At 43.9% G+C, this 15,437-nt stretch overlaps 1 protein-coding gene across 1 annotated transcript in view; it reads left to right on the plus strand.

Annotated features, from left to right (window-relative positions):
- SHISA6 (shisa family member 6) overlaps nt 1–15,437 on the plus strand; it is a gene marked incomplete at both ends in the record, with an annotated part of 246,112 nt that overhangs the window by 48,217 nt on the left and 182,458 nt on the right. The window contains one exon of the mRNA XM_082326440.1: nt 11,988–12,083. Within this exon, the coding sequence (XP_082182566.1) occupies nt 11,988–12,083 (96 nt within the window). The remainder of the gene's footprint in view (nt 1–11,987; nt 12,084–15,437) is intronic.

Consider the following 15,437-nt stretch of genomic DNA (forward strand, 5'->3'; position numbering starts at 1 on the left):
ATACCTAGTGATAGGACCAGGCCCTTCAGAAGGTAACTAAGGCTAAGACATACATGCAGTTATTTCCTCTCCTTTTATCCCCTATCTCCCAGAGATTTCCTGAGATCATCTGCTTTAAGGACTCAGCTCTTCAGAGTTAAATGAGACAGCAGCAGGTACATTCCCTTTTACTGCCTTACCCAGAAGGAAAAATTAATCATCATCCCTTTCCCCCGAAAGTCATTGCACAAGTGTGCAGGCTGCAGTGTTAATGTACATGTGGACAATGTATTTATAAAAATTCTGTTTGTTGAGGATTTCATAAGCCAAATGCATTTGGGGACTGTATCTGAAGTTCTGGAGCTTCTTTACTCAAAAAAATTATTGTAAATGCAGACATTTTAAACATTTCTGAAATTAATATCTTCATATCAAATTAAAACTGCTGTTTTAAAATTAGTTAAGCATGCAAGCATAAACCAGTTTCACTTAGTCATCTCAAGAGATGTTATTACCTGGAAATTAAGGGCTGAAGTTGCAGAAGTCCATGCAACACAAAATCCCAACACAAGACCAAAAAGTCTTGCAGTTTGAGTCAAAGATCATGCCATCTCTCTTATCCTCTGGAGACTTTCCATTTTCAGTGTAATTTTGTAACAACATATTCATCTCCTTTGCAGAAGTGGGTTTCTCTAGTGTATAGGTTCTTGACATAATTTTCTGAGCACCTGTTGGAACAGAGCAGTAACAGTTTCCTGCTGCTTCCACTTGCTAAATCAGATTACAGAGAATTGGAAAAGCACTCGACACTTCCCTCAGGTTACTTTTCCAGGTCGGTAATTGCTGCTGTTCCCATAGGAAGTCTGTGAAAGTGTGGTTCAAGAAAGAGGGGCTGTAGGAAATACAGCAAACAGGAGAGGCCTTGACTGCATAGCTGTGACTGGAAACACAGGTACCCACTGTAATCTCCAAGTTAAAATGGGTAAAAATGTCCACATTGTCAAGTAAATGTCCAACTCTGTCTTGTTTGTACCCTGATCACTGTAAGCAAGCCAAAACCCTCTAGAAAAGGAATGTGAAAAGCAAATTATATAAATAATTATATAAATTACATAATAATAATGCAGGATCAGTGGCCCCAGGTCAGAATAGGATCCTGAATCAGGAGGACACCTAGGCACAAGCTTCTCTTTGAGCCCTTGCTTATTGCCATCAGTCCTCCATTATTTCTAATTTCTACATGAATTCCCAGTGCATGAGAGTTGTCCTCAGGAAGCAGAGCTTCATCCCTTTCTCTTAACACAGCAAAGTATCTGAGTCATGACTACCTCCAGCATCCAGGTCACTGAAGGTACTCTCGGTTACCTGGAGTTACATAAGGTCACCTGGGGCTAACTGTGGCAGCTCTGCCACCTCTGTTGGTCACCTCAATTAAAAGCGGGACACAAGATGCATTCTGTGAAGCTATGACTTCTTAATAACACCAATTTATTGTGAGAAGCTTAACGGTATAGCAGCTTCAGTGCTCAGTGCTGCACCGACACAGAGTAAAATCCAACATAGCTTTGACGAAGAATAGGGCAAAAGACACCCAGTCTCCTATGGAGAGTACTAAACTGGTTACAGCAAGTGAAGCTTTTAGCTCTGATAGCAAGTAAGAAATCCAGCTTGTGCATAAGAACGTGAGCACGCTTTGCCCCCGTGCTGCGTTGCCTATGACACTTCAGCAATGAGGGGCAGTGCAAGCAAACAGCAAAGTACGAGCAAGCGGTGAAGCACAGTGGTGTGCTACCAGCAGGACATTCTGTGGGGTTGAGGTTTATGGAGCCAGCCTTTACCTGATCCACACTGCTGGGGAGAACTCATGTGCCATGAAATTTAACACTGTTACAGGGAAAGCAGCCAAGATATTTATGAGATAATTAATTAAAATGGTTTCGCTAAATGTGTCAACCAAAAGACTTTATGTGCATCTAAACTGGCATTTTCTCCAGCTGGAACCTTTTGAATTTCTTCTATACTGATCTGGGAATTAGTGCTGGGAGAAGAGAAACAGATTTATGACCACACTTCATAGATAAAGCGTTACACACAAAATCCTACATAGTCAAAGGGAGCTCACCTCGTATGTAGAGCTGAAAGTTTATTGTTAGTTATTTAACATTTTAACACTCTAATCAAAACACAAGAAATAGTTACAACAGTACTAGTAGTCATAGTTCAAATTAATACAGAAAGACTCATTTATTCTGGCCTTAAAATGGATATATAAAACTTACTTACTAATACTCGCCTTGGGTCTCTGGTGTTGTGCTCACTCTTCCCATGTCTCTCTAGTTGGGTCATCAGTTTGTCACCAGGCACAACCTGGCTTTGTCAGGCTGGTGCCACAGGCTGGTCCCAGAGCAGAGCCAGCCTGGGGTAGGTGACAGACACGGTGTTGCTATCACAGCTCAAACAAGCCAAAACAGCTCAGGTCCAGGCAAGCCCAGACCAGCCACAAGACCCCATGCTGTTGGGTCAGTACAAACCCTGGGGATTTTCACTGGTAATAGCAAAAATCATATTTATTGGGCTGCAACAGCAACACCACTTAGACACTGAAGGGCAAATGCCTGGCAGTCAACAGAGCCACAGCACTTACACCAGCCGTCACCAGGTCTGTGATGCTAAAGAAACGCCGTGGAGATGGCAGCTGGTTTGATGATGTATCTCCCACCGTCTGTTCTGTCACACCCCTGCAACTGCTCCCTGGAGATTTCTGCCAGGGAAGCGCTGTTTTTTCCCCTTTTCTTTTTTCTTTTTCTGTTTTCTTTTTTTTTTCTCTCTTTTTCTTCTCTCTTCTTTCTTCTTTCTACTTTCTTTTCTTTTCTTCATTCTTCTTTCTTTTTTCTTTTTTCTTTTGCTTTTTTACTGCTGTTGAGTAGGTAGAAACAGGGAGGATTGCCAAAGACTAGCCATCTCCCAAGAGACCAGCAGAGATTCATGCACTGAAGCCTGAGATATATGCAGTCCTTCCTCAGGCGGGACTGGTTTTAAGCACAAATGAACACTTCTGGATATCACCAAATTCTCCTGGTTCACAGACCTGCCAGCATGAAGGGATCTGGGGACAAGTACGCTCACTGTATGATGTCAGCACTTGCTTATTGGTGCAACGTGGATAAAGGATGGCCTGTAAGTCCCCCCTGGCAGGAATCAGAAAAGCCATAGCCTGGTGTTTAGGTGCTTGCCAGGAAGAAAAAGGCATGGCCTTGAGTGCTTGTTGGCAGGGAGAGAAATTAAAGCTGCTGCTTCTGAGAGCTGGGTGAGCAGGCTAACCACTAAACTAGATAAAGCTGTATAGGCATTACTGTGAAAACCTACAGCGTTTAATCATGACTGATATTCTCTGTATAAAATAGTTTAAATCAACCTGCAGTAATTGTTTCCTTGCTACAGAATTCAGCAGGATGCTAAAACAGTCCTCAGTCTCTATTATGTTTCTGAGAGAGTGTTATGTGGTAAGCATGAATGTGTGAGTACTAGGGATAAGTGAACTGATTCATGGCCTGGGTAAAGAAACAGAAGGACACTTTTTCTCTTTCTCCTGAGTCATACAAAAACCTGAGCTCCTTCTGTATTGCTAGCTGTACAATTATAGGGTGTGCTTAAGGATGCAGAAAAAAGATTAAGGGCTGATTTCTCATTAATTTTTGATGGCCTGAGCTGCAAGGATCCCCTTGATGCATGACTGCCCTAGAGCACCTCTTGGAAGCCGGTCATGCCTCCTGCTCTGCTCAGGTCTGATCTAATATTAGCCCTGTGTGGTGTCAGAGCTGTAACATCACTGCTGCAAGTGCAGAGGTACAACAGCACAGCTCTCCCTAATACAGATGGGAACAACTGATTTTCAGTCACACTGGGATTTTAAGTGTCTGAGACTCCTTTAAACAGGAGCCCCAAGCCTGTTCGGTTTCTTACAGGTTTGGTAGTGGCTTTCTTGTACTCACTGGGCAAGGATTGCAACCAGGTGAGTTTTCTATAGAGATATTAGCCAGTCTTGGTCTTCTTGTGCTTTCATTGCTTTTTATGTGATGGCATTTCTGTAAATTGCACACATGATGAAAAGGGGTCCTTATGTCCTCAAGGGAAAAGAATCAGAGTCCCTTTTCCTTCTTTCCATGCAAAGTGTAACAGCTTCAGCACAGGGAATGGGGAGTACTGTAATCCGGGAAGCCTGTTGCTTGTGTGAACCCCTCGTCCCTGATTGCATAAAGGGGAACGTACATGGGGTCTCTTCCCTCTGCTGTACTGTGGAGGAAAGGAGTGTCCTTTCTTCGCTTTTGGGGGCTTGAATGTTTGCTCTTTGTGGAGCTTCAGAGCATGCTTCAAGACATGTGTGTAACTCGGTACAGCTGTATGTTGGTGAAGGCAGACCATGGGAGCAGAGCTGTTTCCTGCACAAACCAAGTACTCCAGTAGGTTTTTCTACTAACCAGCATGTGCATTTGGAGCCTTGGAGAGGTGCTGTATTTTAATTTCCTATCAATTTAATCCTCTCTCTTTGAAAGTGTTTTTGTTTAGACATCTCAGCAGAATATGAACCCATCACTGTATTTCTGTCATCCCCAATGCATGTCTCTGGCAAGACCCTCTAGCACTGCAGTCCTGTATTTTACTTTCACATAGTCATCTTTTCAAGTTAACAGAACCTAAAAATGATGTTTCCTGAAGCCTCTTACAGCTTGTTACAGCTTGCAGGGGGGTTGCAAAACCAAGGATAACTGCTGTAGTTAAGAGATTAAACAATTAACGAAAGGAGATGTTCCCTTGGTCACTTATGAGGAAAGCCAGCACAGCTTTAGCTTCACTTCCTACATCTTTTCCAAAGCCAGAAAGATACATGACTATGACCTGGACGCATGCAGCTCACTGCACTGGATTTGGCTTGGTCTGCTGTGCAGTAAGTGGGCATATTTTTGGCAGGGTTGCTAGTTTGGACTGACACAAACCTCATGCCAGGGAACTGTTCCCCATTCTTCTGATGTTGTGGGAAGTCTTCCAGTATGCGTCATTTTCCATAAATCCCAGTTCCTGGCCAATAATTTTACTTGAGAGCTCCAGTATTCAGTTGTGAATAGTAAGCTTTTACCTGCTCTGGTTGAAAAGAAGGCTGGAAGATGTGATGCAAATGCACTCTGAAAGATGATAATGCAGAAGTCACACTGAAATAAATCAAAAGAAAAAAATAAAGATCTCCCAGTTTTCAAGTTGGAATAATGCTCTTGTTCTGTTTTGAACCCAAAGTACCCCTTTGGCTTGGGAATGACACTGGCCTGAGTTTTTACCACGTTTTCTGATGCACTGGGCAGTCGGTTATGCAAGATCCTTGTGCTTGCTGGAGCCCATGCCAGCTGGTCAAGGCAGCCCCGGTGACACAGGACTGGCTGGCTCATGGTGGGTAAGACTTGGCTCTGTCTGCTCAGGTGAGGCACTTGTTCTCTTTCAGAAACATCACAAAAGCCTTGCAGACCTGTAGGGATCACAGTGACCCTGACGTAGAAGACCGTTCCTACTGTGCCATGGATAGTGAGCCAGGCGAGGAGACAGGCAAGGTCATCCCCTGTAATCTGTTTAGAATCATAGAATCACTTAGGTTGGAAAAGACCTTTAAAATCATCAAGTCCAACCGTTAACCCAGCACTGCCAAGTCCACCACTAAACCATGTCCTTAAGCACCACATCTACGTGTCATACCTCCAGGGATGGGGCCTCAACCACTTCTCTGGGCAGCCTGTGCCAGTGCCTGACAGCCCTTTCAGTGAAGAAATTTTTCCCAATATCCAATCTAAACCTGCCCTGGCACAGCTTGAGGCCGTTTCCTCTCATCCTGTCGCTTGTTACTTGGGGGCAGAGACCGACCCCCACCACGCTACAGCCTCCTTTCAGGCAATTGTAGAGAGCAATAAGGTCTCCCCTCAGCCTCCTTTCCTCCAGGCTAAAAAAACCCAGCTCCCTCAGCTGCTCCTCATAAGACTTGTGCTCTAGACAAGGCTGTGTTTAGCACAGTCTGTGGCCAGATGGCCCCATGGGGGCTGATTTAAGCAGGGTCTCTGTGGTCAGCAGTCACATGTGATGGAGAACAAGAGGGATGAAGCAGGGAAGCATATGACAAAGGCTTAGCGTGAGGAAAAGGGAGATAAAAAAAGAAGAGGCAGTTAATTTGACAGAGAGTGAAATTATGGATAGGTTGTCACATTATTAGGACAAGGCAAGTGGAACTCAGCTCTCCCTAGCCCACCAGTGTGATTTAAGCTGAGGAATATCTGTAGGACATAGAAGACTATTATTCCCTGCACTAATTTGGACTGGACGTCTTGTCCATGTCTGGCTGCACAATGCTGACAGCTCACCCTAAGTACCACTGAACTCTTTCCAGTTGCTTTTTTTTTTTTTGTACATTTGCATGTTCAGGATAGACAGTGATCCCAGAAACTATGGTATTAAATCAGAAAAAACACACTGCGCTGGCCCTTACTATGCCTTTATTCTGACAAGTGTGAGAGGTGCCAGCTGGCTTCTGTTTGTTTGGTGTTTTTTTAAGAAAGAAAATGGTAATGTTTCAGTGACATCCCTTGGGTGACATCCCTTGGGTGCCCCTTCATTGTAATCTCTGCTAATCTGCACCCCATGATGTGGTAAGATACCGAGATGCCCGACCTGCCTGCAAACACTTCTTTCAGTGGTGTAGCCCACAGCCATGTCTAATATCCACCAATTTCTGCAATTAGACTTTCCTCAAATTGAGATGGTTTTTGTGCTTGCTGGCTGCCCTGTGCAGCTCTGGCCTGAAGAATTCCTCATTCTGGGTCTGGAGCCATGCATCCCCTTGCATTCAAAGATGATTGTATTTGATTGACAGGATAGCCAGAGCGATGCAGAGCAGTCTGCCGTGTGCTCAGCAAACACCTTACAGTCATTTTGGCAGCTCATGTCCTTTGTCTCAGTCTGTTGATATGTGTAAAATAGCTCCAGAAGAATCACTCCAGCAGAGATGAGCAACATCAGAGACAGGTAGGCTGTGGGGTTCCCCTCCCCCTCCCAAAAAAAAAGGATTCTTTTTTCCACAGAGATCTGTCAGAGAATAATGTTTGTGCTGAGGATTTTGGATGTGGGGACTCCTGTCTGGGTGTAGGTTTTTTTCCAAGGAAATTTATGACAAGGGTGAGGTCAGAATCGCAGAGTGTATCATGTAAAAGGCTGTCCACGACAGTCCCTGTCTGCCCTTCTCAGGGTGATGTAATCCGTACTCAGTAATAATATTTCCAAGAGGTGGATAATAGCATTTTAGTTCAGCTCTAATAATTCCGTTAAATCAGAGCTGGGGTTGTAATTGCTATTTGTGACTGAGTTTGTTCCATATGTGTGTTATGCAGGATGCCATTGTAATGAAATGTTCCCTCTTTGAGCTGTATGCCCTAAAGAATATGCCTTTATTGTGTGGCAGGCAAAACACTCATCTGCTTTCTGCCTCTGCTGCGCCGTATAACCAAAGGAGAGGAAAAAAAGTCATGTTTCACCTTGTTTAAATTTCTTCTGGAAATTTTAAGTTGTGTAAGTGTAAGTCTTCATTTGCTTTAGTAACACACAACCTTGCTGGACTCCTGTTCATTTCTTTTAATGAAAATGCCTGCAAGCCTGTGTGCGTCTGAGGGTTTACATGCATTAGAGCACACGGATATGAGTGTAAGCAAGAACAGGGAGTGGAAGAGCAGGAAAAGCCTCTTCCAGGGAGTCAGACACAGTGCTCTGAAACAGCATTTTAAATTTTATCCTAACCATGAGAAATAGACCTCAAGAGATGCAAAATCTCTAGAGAAATACTGTATTAAAAGATAGCATGTTCCATGCTATGAGATCAGGTAGGCGGGTGGTTGCTTTGCTTTGGAAGTAGTGCATGCTGTGAGACTCCATCGTAATCAAATCTGGCTCCTGTACAGCACTTTTCATTCACAGATCACCCCGTGCTTTGCAGGCAGAGTAACTCCCTTTACAAACAGGGATGCAGAGGCTCATGGAGGGGACACAGCCGCTCTGCTGGCCTGCTCAGTGGCTGGTCAGATGATGACGCTGGTTGTGATCTTACACAGCTACCAGCAAGCCCCAGAGAGAGCTAACGCGTGCTAGCTGGGTAGGACAGCTGGATATGGAAACCTGGCAGACGGCAGCTAATTTCACCCAAAGCGGGAGCTGTAAAAGAGGGAAAGTGTGTGCTGGGAGCCCATGGACATGAGTATGCTGGGCTGTGCTGCCTTGCCTTGCCTGCAACACTGATCTGCTGCTCTTGCGCTATCTGGCTTCTTTTAGGTCTCGGGTGCTGCCTCTGGGTCCTGGGTTTTAGCTCCCTGATGGGTGCAGCCCATGAAACGGCTTGTGTGTGCTCCCAGGAAAATACAACACCAAAAGGCATCCTTACTCACATGGGAGAGGAGGGAGAGCAATGTGAATAATGCCTGTAGACAGCAGGTACAAGATAGCCATCAAACTGTCCCCACCTCATTTACACAGCAGACCTAGCTCAGAGATTTCCATTTTATTGTGTGTTTGGGGTTCTGCAACAGCTCTGTGCCTCCACCGTGGCCCCGCAGGGCAGCCCTGCGAAGGGGCACGCACCACGCCGGGGCTGGTGCAGCCTCCAGCACCAGGAAGGGCTCAGGGGAACCTTGTGGGATTTGAAAGAGAGGTCCCTTCTGTCTGGAACGGCAGGGTTTGGTTGGTTGGGTGTTGATTGGCAATAAAAATCCCAGAAGTCTCAAATGAAATGAAAATCAGTCCATTTACACTTGTTTTTCAAGGAATTAGGCTATTTTTAGCTTTCTCACAGTAAGGCAGAGGGAAACACCCAGCTTCAGCCTACTAAAAGTGAACACCTTGGATAAGTTCCAGGGGCTCCTTCTTAGCCCACAGGACAGGCATGTCCATCAGCAGCTCAGCTCAGCTCATGGCTGAACCTCCTTTTGGCAGGGCCAATCCCTTTCCACCAACTCCCAACAGCTAAGCGAGAGCACACACAGCTGAAGGTAGGAAGGAGGAAAACAGCCCCAATGGAGAATGAAACAGGGATGTTTCCTGGTCTGGCATGGCCCTGTCTGCACTTCCACTGCTCTGCAGCCTTGTCTACTTACGCTTGAGCTTCTTTAGCTCTGCTGTGGCTACCAGGCACATGCATTTTGGTAAGGTACAAGGGAGCATTCTCTTCCAGTGTGAAACATCTCAGTCAAGAAGTGATTACGAAAAAGTCTGTTTGAATAACAACACCTGAGCTTGGCCCATCAGCAGCTCCCAAGCCACTTCTAAAAGTAAAAGTTGTGTACCAGCATTTTTACACTGCGAAGCTAAGAGAAATGATCACAAGTGAGCAGGAATAAAAAAAACATATGAAACAAATGTAGCATCCTATTTTCCGTAAAAAGGGAAAACTCATGCTACTTGAGGTCTACAAATTCAATTTTCTCATGGGAAAACATAACTCCTGTTCAAATGCTAATGGGTTGTTATCACAGGAATATTTTAATTCAACTACTATGTACTATAAGAAGGGGCAGAGCAAGGTTCAGAGAGCAAATGCCTGATGAATGATCTTCAATCTGCCAGTAAATGTTTGCTTTTTTTTTTTTTTATATACTTCCCCTTCTTGATCTCTGTCTTAAACAGATTCTCCAAAGGGACATATAAAAGACAGCTGATTTCAGCTAGAGGTAATAGCACATATTTGTGTATTTCTTTTTTTCCTTGTTTAAAATGGTAAATTTATGGCACTGATGGAATGTCAGTCACCAGAGTAGCTGGCCCTGAGAGCACAGAAATTGATGGTATATGAGCAAAAATTGGCTTACTGGAAAGAAAAAATGCAGCACATTTTAGAAAAGTGATAGAGAAAAAGAAAGCAAATTGGGCATTTCATCCACAAACCATTTTTGCAGGCTTCTCAGGACAAGACCAAATACCTCATGAAGCAAGAATAGCTTCCAGGGACTCAGAAGCAAAGGTCTGCCACCCTTTTCCAGGAACACAGCAGGCAGAGCTTGCAAGAGCTAGATAGGAAGAAGAGACAAAGAACCCATTATCTTTCCTGTGGAAGCAGAAAATCCTTTGTTCTTTTTTCTGGAAATGCCCTTCTCAGCCAATTTATGAGTGGATGCCTCCACATTTGAAGGTTTTTGCTACCACCTTGCATTACTATAACTGTAAGGAGAAAACTGTCTTGCTGCTAACACCCCCAAACCTGTAGAAACACTTTATGTGTGTTTTGAGAAGTTTATGGGGAGCACTTGACTGACCTTGACCAGAAAAAATATGTGAGGGAAGGGAGTGGGATGCTTTCTCTATTAGATAGGAATAAATATTTGTCAGAAGTCTCAGCAGCTTCTGCTTCCCATATGTGAGCCTCCTCTGAGGATCTTCAACATGCTTATGTGATGGCAAAGTCTGTGCTAGGCTCTCCTGGCCATACAGTTGCTGGTGTCCTCCCTGAATGGGGAGTGGGGTTTGGAGACTGCTCAGATCCATTGCAGGGCAGAACAGGGGGACATTTTGAGACAATCTAGACCTTGGGGGGATGCTTACCCTCAGCCCACTCATATGCAAGGTGAACTCTGATGACAGGAGTAACAGCCTGCAAAATCAGTAGTAGCTGGAGTGAGAATGACTGGCTAAAAGTAAAGAGGAAAACTTTGCAGACTAATGAGATTTCAAAGTCTCTGTTCCTATTAGTTTTCACAGTGTTGCCGGAGAGCCTGAAAGTGTTATGAGAACAAACGGCATTTGGTTTCAGAGTTTGAAAAATAGTAAAGGGCTGTAGCATCTGTCAGAGGCAATGTGAGCCAGTCAGAGCATGGCCCCAGGCTGCATTTCCACCTGGATCCCTGGTGCCCATTTGGCCCTCTCCATAACCTGACTCAGCTCTCCTGCTTGAGTGCTGTGCACTGGACCATCTGCCATGCTGGACTTCCAGCCTCCATGGCTCAGAAGAACAGTGATGCATCACGGGCTTGTGCAGAAAGGCACAGAGAAGATGGAGACTTAACAGGGAGGGAGCTGCATTCCCAGCCCCTGAGGCTGCCTTACTTCCCTCCCCCTGCACCTATCTTATCTTTGCCTCTTTCTAAAATAAAAGGAATAGAAAAATTAACAACATGAAAAAGGGAGGAGATAATAAAGAGTATCTGACAAATTATCTATGTCCTCATTCCAGAGCTTTGCATGATAACAGGGAGGCAGAAGGCCTTTTTCTTCATTAATATATTAAAATATTAAGAAGCTGGGTGTCTCCTGAACCTACTGTGTTGTCATGGACTGAGAAAGCTCCTAGGAAGTCTTCTGCAGAAAACTATTGCACTTGAGAAACTATCCAGGGATGCCATTCAAGGACCAGAGCAAATCAAAGCTAAAAGACAAAGTTTGCTATCATACTCTTAATGGGGACTTGGGTCCAGCCTGGACAAGAGTGATATTTGCACCTTTGCTTTTGTGCTGAGACAAAATCTCTACCAACGGGACATGAACGCTGTCAGGATTCTGACTGGAATTGGGAAGAATCAAAGCCACATCACTTCTGATTTCGTTTAGCTCCTTAGTCTTGAAGGTTTGAGTGAGGCCAGTTCCTTGGGAGTGCTGCTCCTGGCAAACCTGAATCTGAGCCAGTGATGATCAAATTTCCCGGAGACTGGGGTGTTTGGTTGGCACATTAGTGGTTCCCCTATCAGGATCTGTTCATTCCTTGGCAGTTATCAAAATATGCAGTTGTTCTTCTTTGTAAATCTTTGCCAATAAAGCAATAAGACTTTGATGCTGCTATAGCTGTTACGTTCTGTTGTACCCTCTGCTTGCCATCAATAATGTAACCATGTGGTGGGGCCTTGGTACTCATATATGAGGGTGACAGCGGGGCTGTATAGCATATATGTGTGTATATATACACACACACACTCTGAATAAAGGTTTCTTTGTTTTCTTTTCCTTGGCAGGTCACTATGGAAAGGATATTTATCGAAGTGGAGGGCCAGATCTCCATAACTTCATCTCCTCCGGGTTTGTCACATTAGGAAGAGGACACACGAAGGGTACAGTGGAAACAATTTTTTGCTAAATAAAAAGATTGTTTTAAATAAAAAAACTATAACTCAGAAGCTGGGTTCTAAGTGCTATGAGATAACAGTATTGGACTGCAGTCAGTAGACTTAGTCTAGCAAATATTGCTGCAGGTAAAATACTGTCCTCCTGGCAGAACCTTTTAAATCCTAGCAAGGGAGATGGTGGGAGAGTGTAGAGTCAGACAGCCAGACTCTAGACTCCACTCTGACTTTGCAGTTCAACAAGTTATACTGCTTTGTGTTTTCCTGGGTGCATGGTTGCAAACCACCATTGTGCTGCTGTATTTATAAAGGAAAGGGGAAGGAGTGTAATGCTGTCCAAGGGCAGGCAGTTGACACTTCAAGAGTGCATTTCTGGATTTCTTCTTTTTGACTTCTGGGCTTTTTTTGGGGGGTATTATGAATATTTTATAAAATTATTTCTTTTTAGGTCCTAAAACTTATATTTTATGTGTTCATATTATCTGTGATATAATGTACAAACATGAAAACACAAAAATATACATATGCTGCTCTGTGTATGTTCTGTGTATATGTACTGTATATAAAATATATGTTGAGATATAGTTGTAGCTATATTAGATAAGTAACCATATATCCCAGGAGTTGTGGTGACACAAAAGCTGTGAGATCTGACTCAAAGTAGCTGGTCACCAGAACCCCAGATAAATGTTCATTTTATGACGTTGTTGCATATTTGGTGAGTTTTTATAGTGTATGGTGAGACTATGTTTGGAGCATCTTTCTGTTCACACCCACACCCTGACCAAGTCACACTGGTGCACTGGCAGTGGGTTGCGACACTGGGAGTGCAAGCATGTGCCATGCCAGTACTCGTCTGGTTTTGTGTCCTGCTGACTTCTGAGACTGTTGTACATTTATATAGACACAATGTATGTGGAGATACCTATATAGACACAATGTACTGTATGTGGAGATGTGTCCATGTGCTCGCCTGGTTGAATGCACCTGTGTTGTTTCTGTGGATGACCATGACTTACAAATTATTAAAAGACCTTTATTTTTTCGTACATTTCCTGCACTTTTTCAAATTCTCCACTAGTGTCATCCAAAGCAGTGTTGGTCCTGTAGAACTGTCAGAGAAGAAACAAATATATGTATATTGTCTGTGTATGTCTGTGTGTGCTTAAATAAAGTTTACTGAGGCTGAGGCAGCACCCGTGGGACTTGTAATACAATACCCTGCAATTCCAGCCTGGCACTGCACCGGTGGAAGGAAAGCAGAGAAAACCGCCATGAACCTTCATGTGGGCTGGGAACAGAAATGGTTCAAGGAAGGACTCATGGATGGCATTTCACACAAGGTCTCCCTTTCTGCTCCCCATCCAAAAGGAGTTTTACAGTCATGTCATGTCACATCAGGCCTAACAGTACATTTAGGGTGAGATAGCAAGTGTACCCCAGTAGCGGTGTGGTCTACAGAGTGGTATGTCATGATAGCCTTCATCAAGCACATGGATAACCCCAGGCAGGGCCGTAAAACCTGCCTCTTTGTCTCAGATATTTGAATTCTCTTCAAGCAGCTTTCTGTACAATATACTTTTCCCAGTTCCTTCCCAGATAAGAATAAAACCTGCTTTCCTTCTTTAACTGAAAAGTCTTGGGGGCTCTGTTCTTCTGTAGATGGGCCAGTGGTTTTCACACCTTTTCCACTGGCTTTGCTGGAAGCCCCACAGAGCACATTTCCGATCCCTGGGAATGTGGGAGAATGGGCGATGGGAGTCCAGACTGTTTATATACCACCTCTTCCAAAAGTCATCAGCTAGGGCGGTGCTTTCCAAAGTGAATAAAAGGCTTTTATTATCTGAAGAAATTAAACTATATCTTAGTTGTTTGTGGATATAAAAGAATGGATTGGCCTTTGAATTTAGTTTTCAGTTACCTGTGAATTCACATTTTATTTGAACAGTACCATAATGTTAACTTCTAACTTCTTAATGGTAAATTCACACACCCACTCATGACTGGTGCAAGTGATTAACATCTCCACGCATTCTGCAGGCAAACTGCCTTGTTTGCTTCTGCAAATGTATAGATTTGTCTTTGTCTGTGATATGATTTGATTGCCTATTTGTGCTGTGAAAGCAGGGATTTTGGATGTAACAAATGACTTAGGGACTCTATCATTAGGATTATGCTCTATATCATTTGATTATTTCTGGAAATGTTACACGATAGATTTCCTGTGTTCAGTTTGAACTAGTAACCCAGTTGTACTTGTAGACAGGAGAGATCACTGCTCCAGCAAGGGTTACAGTCCTGAGATTTAGCTGAGCAACTTCATGCTCAGATTTTGTCCTATTTCAGTTCCAGTGCATGTGTTAATATCTCCACCTCAACTACCATTAGCCAAATAACCTCACCCTGCCTTGTTGTTACACCACCATGGAAGAGGGTTCTGCTTTTAGACTGAACAAAGCCAATTAAGTTTATCTCAATATTTCTTTGCACTGGGAGACACATTTTTGGTTTTTTCTCAACTGTCTTCTGTGCTGTGGCAGAACTCCAAGTGCTGACTAATATTTAAGAGCTAATCTATTTTGGGCAGAAGACAAAGATGTGAGACATGCCAAACTACCATGGATACCAAATCACCATATTCACATGTCTGACATCCACAAGCTCCTGCAAGATTGTGAATTATGATTCTTATATGACACTCCATTGGGCAATGCATCACTGCCTGGCATTTAAGTCTATAAAATCACTACATGGAGTGTTCTTCAAACCATGTTAAAAGACTTCACTGTCATTCTGTCATGATGATCTAGGAATGAATCCAAAGTCTTTAAGCCATAGAAAGTCTCCATGGTGAGACGCACGGCAGGGCTAATCTCATCTAACATTAGATAGCTGAAAGTTAGACATTTTATTCTGAGGTAGTAGCGTTCAGTTCCATGTAGAGACACCAGCACCTCTAAATGAGTGTTCACTGAATGGTCATTAGGCACCTCTTCCCCTCTTTGGCAAGAGGGGAGCCATGGGGGCTAGGTCTTTTAGCCATCAGAGGAAGGCAGATGAATCCCGCCTGCACTTGCTTGTATAGGAGTAGCTACTGTTGCTCCAGTTGCTGTGGTAGTTGCTATGAGAGTCCAGTGCTTCAGTGAAACAAGTAGGAGCACTGAAGGCAGGAGCTATCGCATCCCTCTGTGCGCTAACCTAATTTAAAAAACAGCTTCTTCAACCTATTCTCTCTCCGAGCATCTTGCTACTCTCAGATGTCTCAGGTTGAGACTACCCTAACATGGACCGTACTCGCTGTCCTGACAGGGCTCTGCAGAGCTCTGCTCAGTCACACAGGCT

This window comes from Platalea leucorodia (assembly GCF_965183815.1).
Source record: "Platalea leucorodia genome assembly, chromosome: 14".
Classification (NCBI taxonomy): Eukaryota; Metazoa; Chordata; class Aves; order Pelecaniformes; family Threskiornithidae; genus Platalea; species Platalea leucorodia.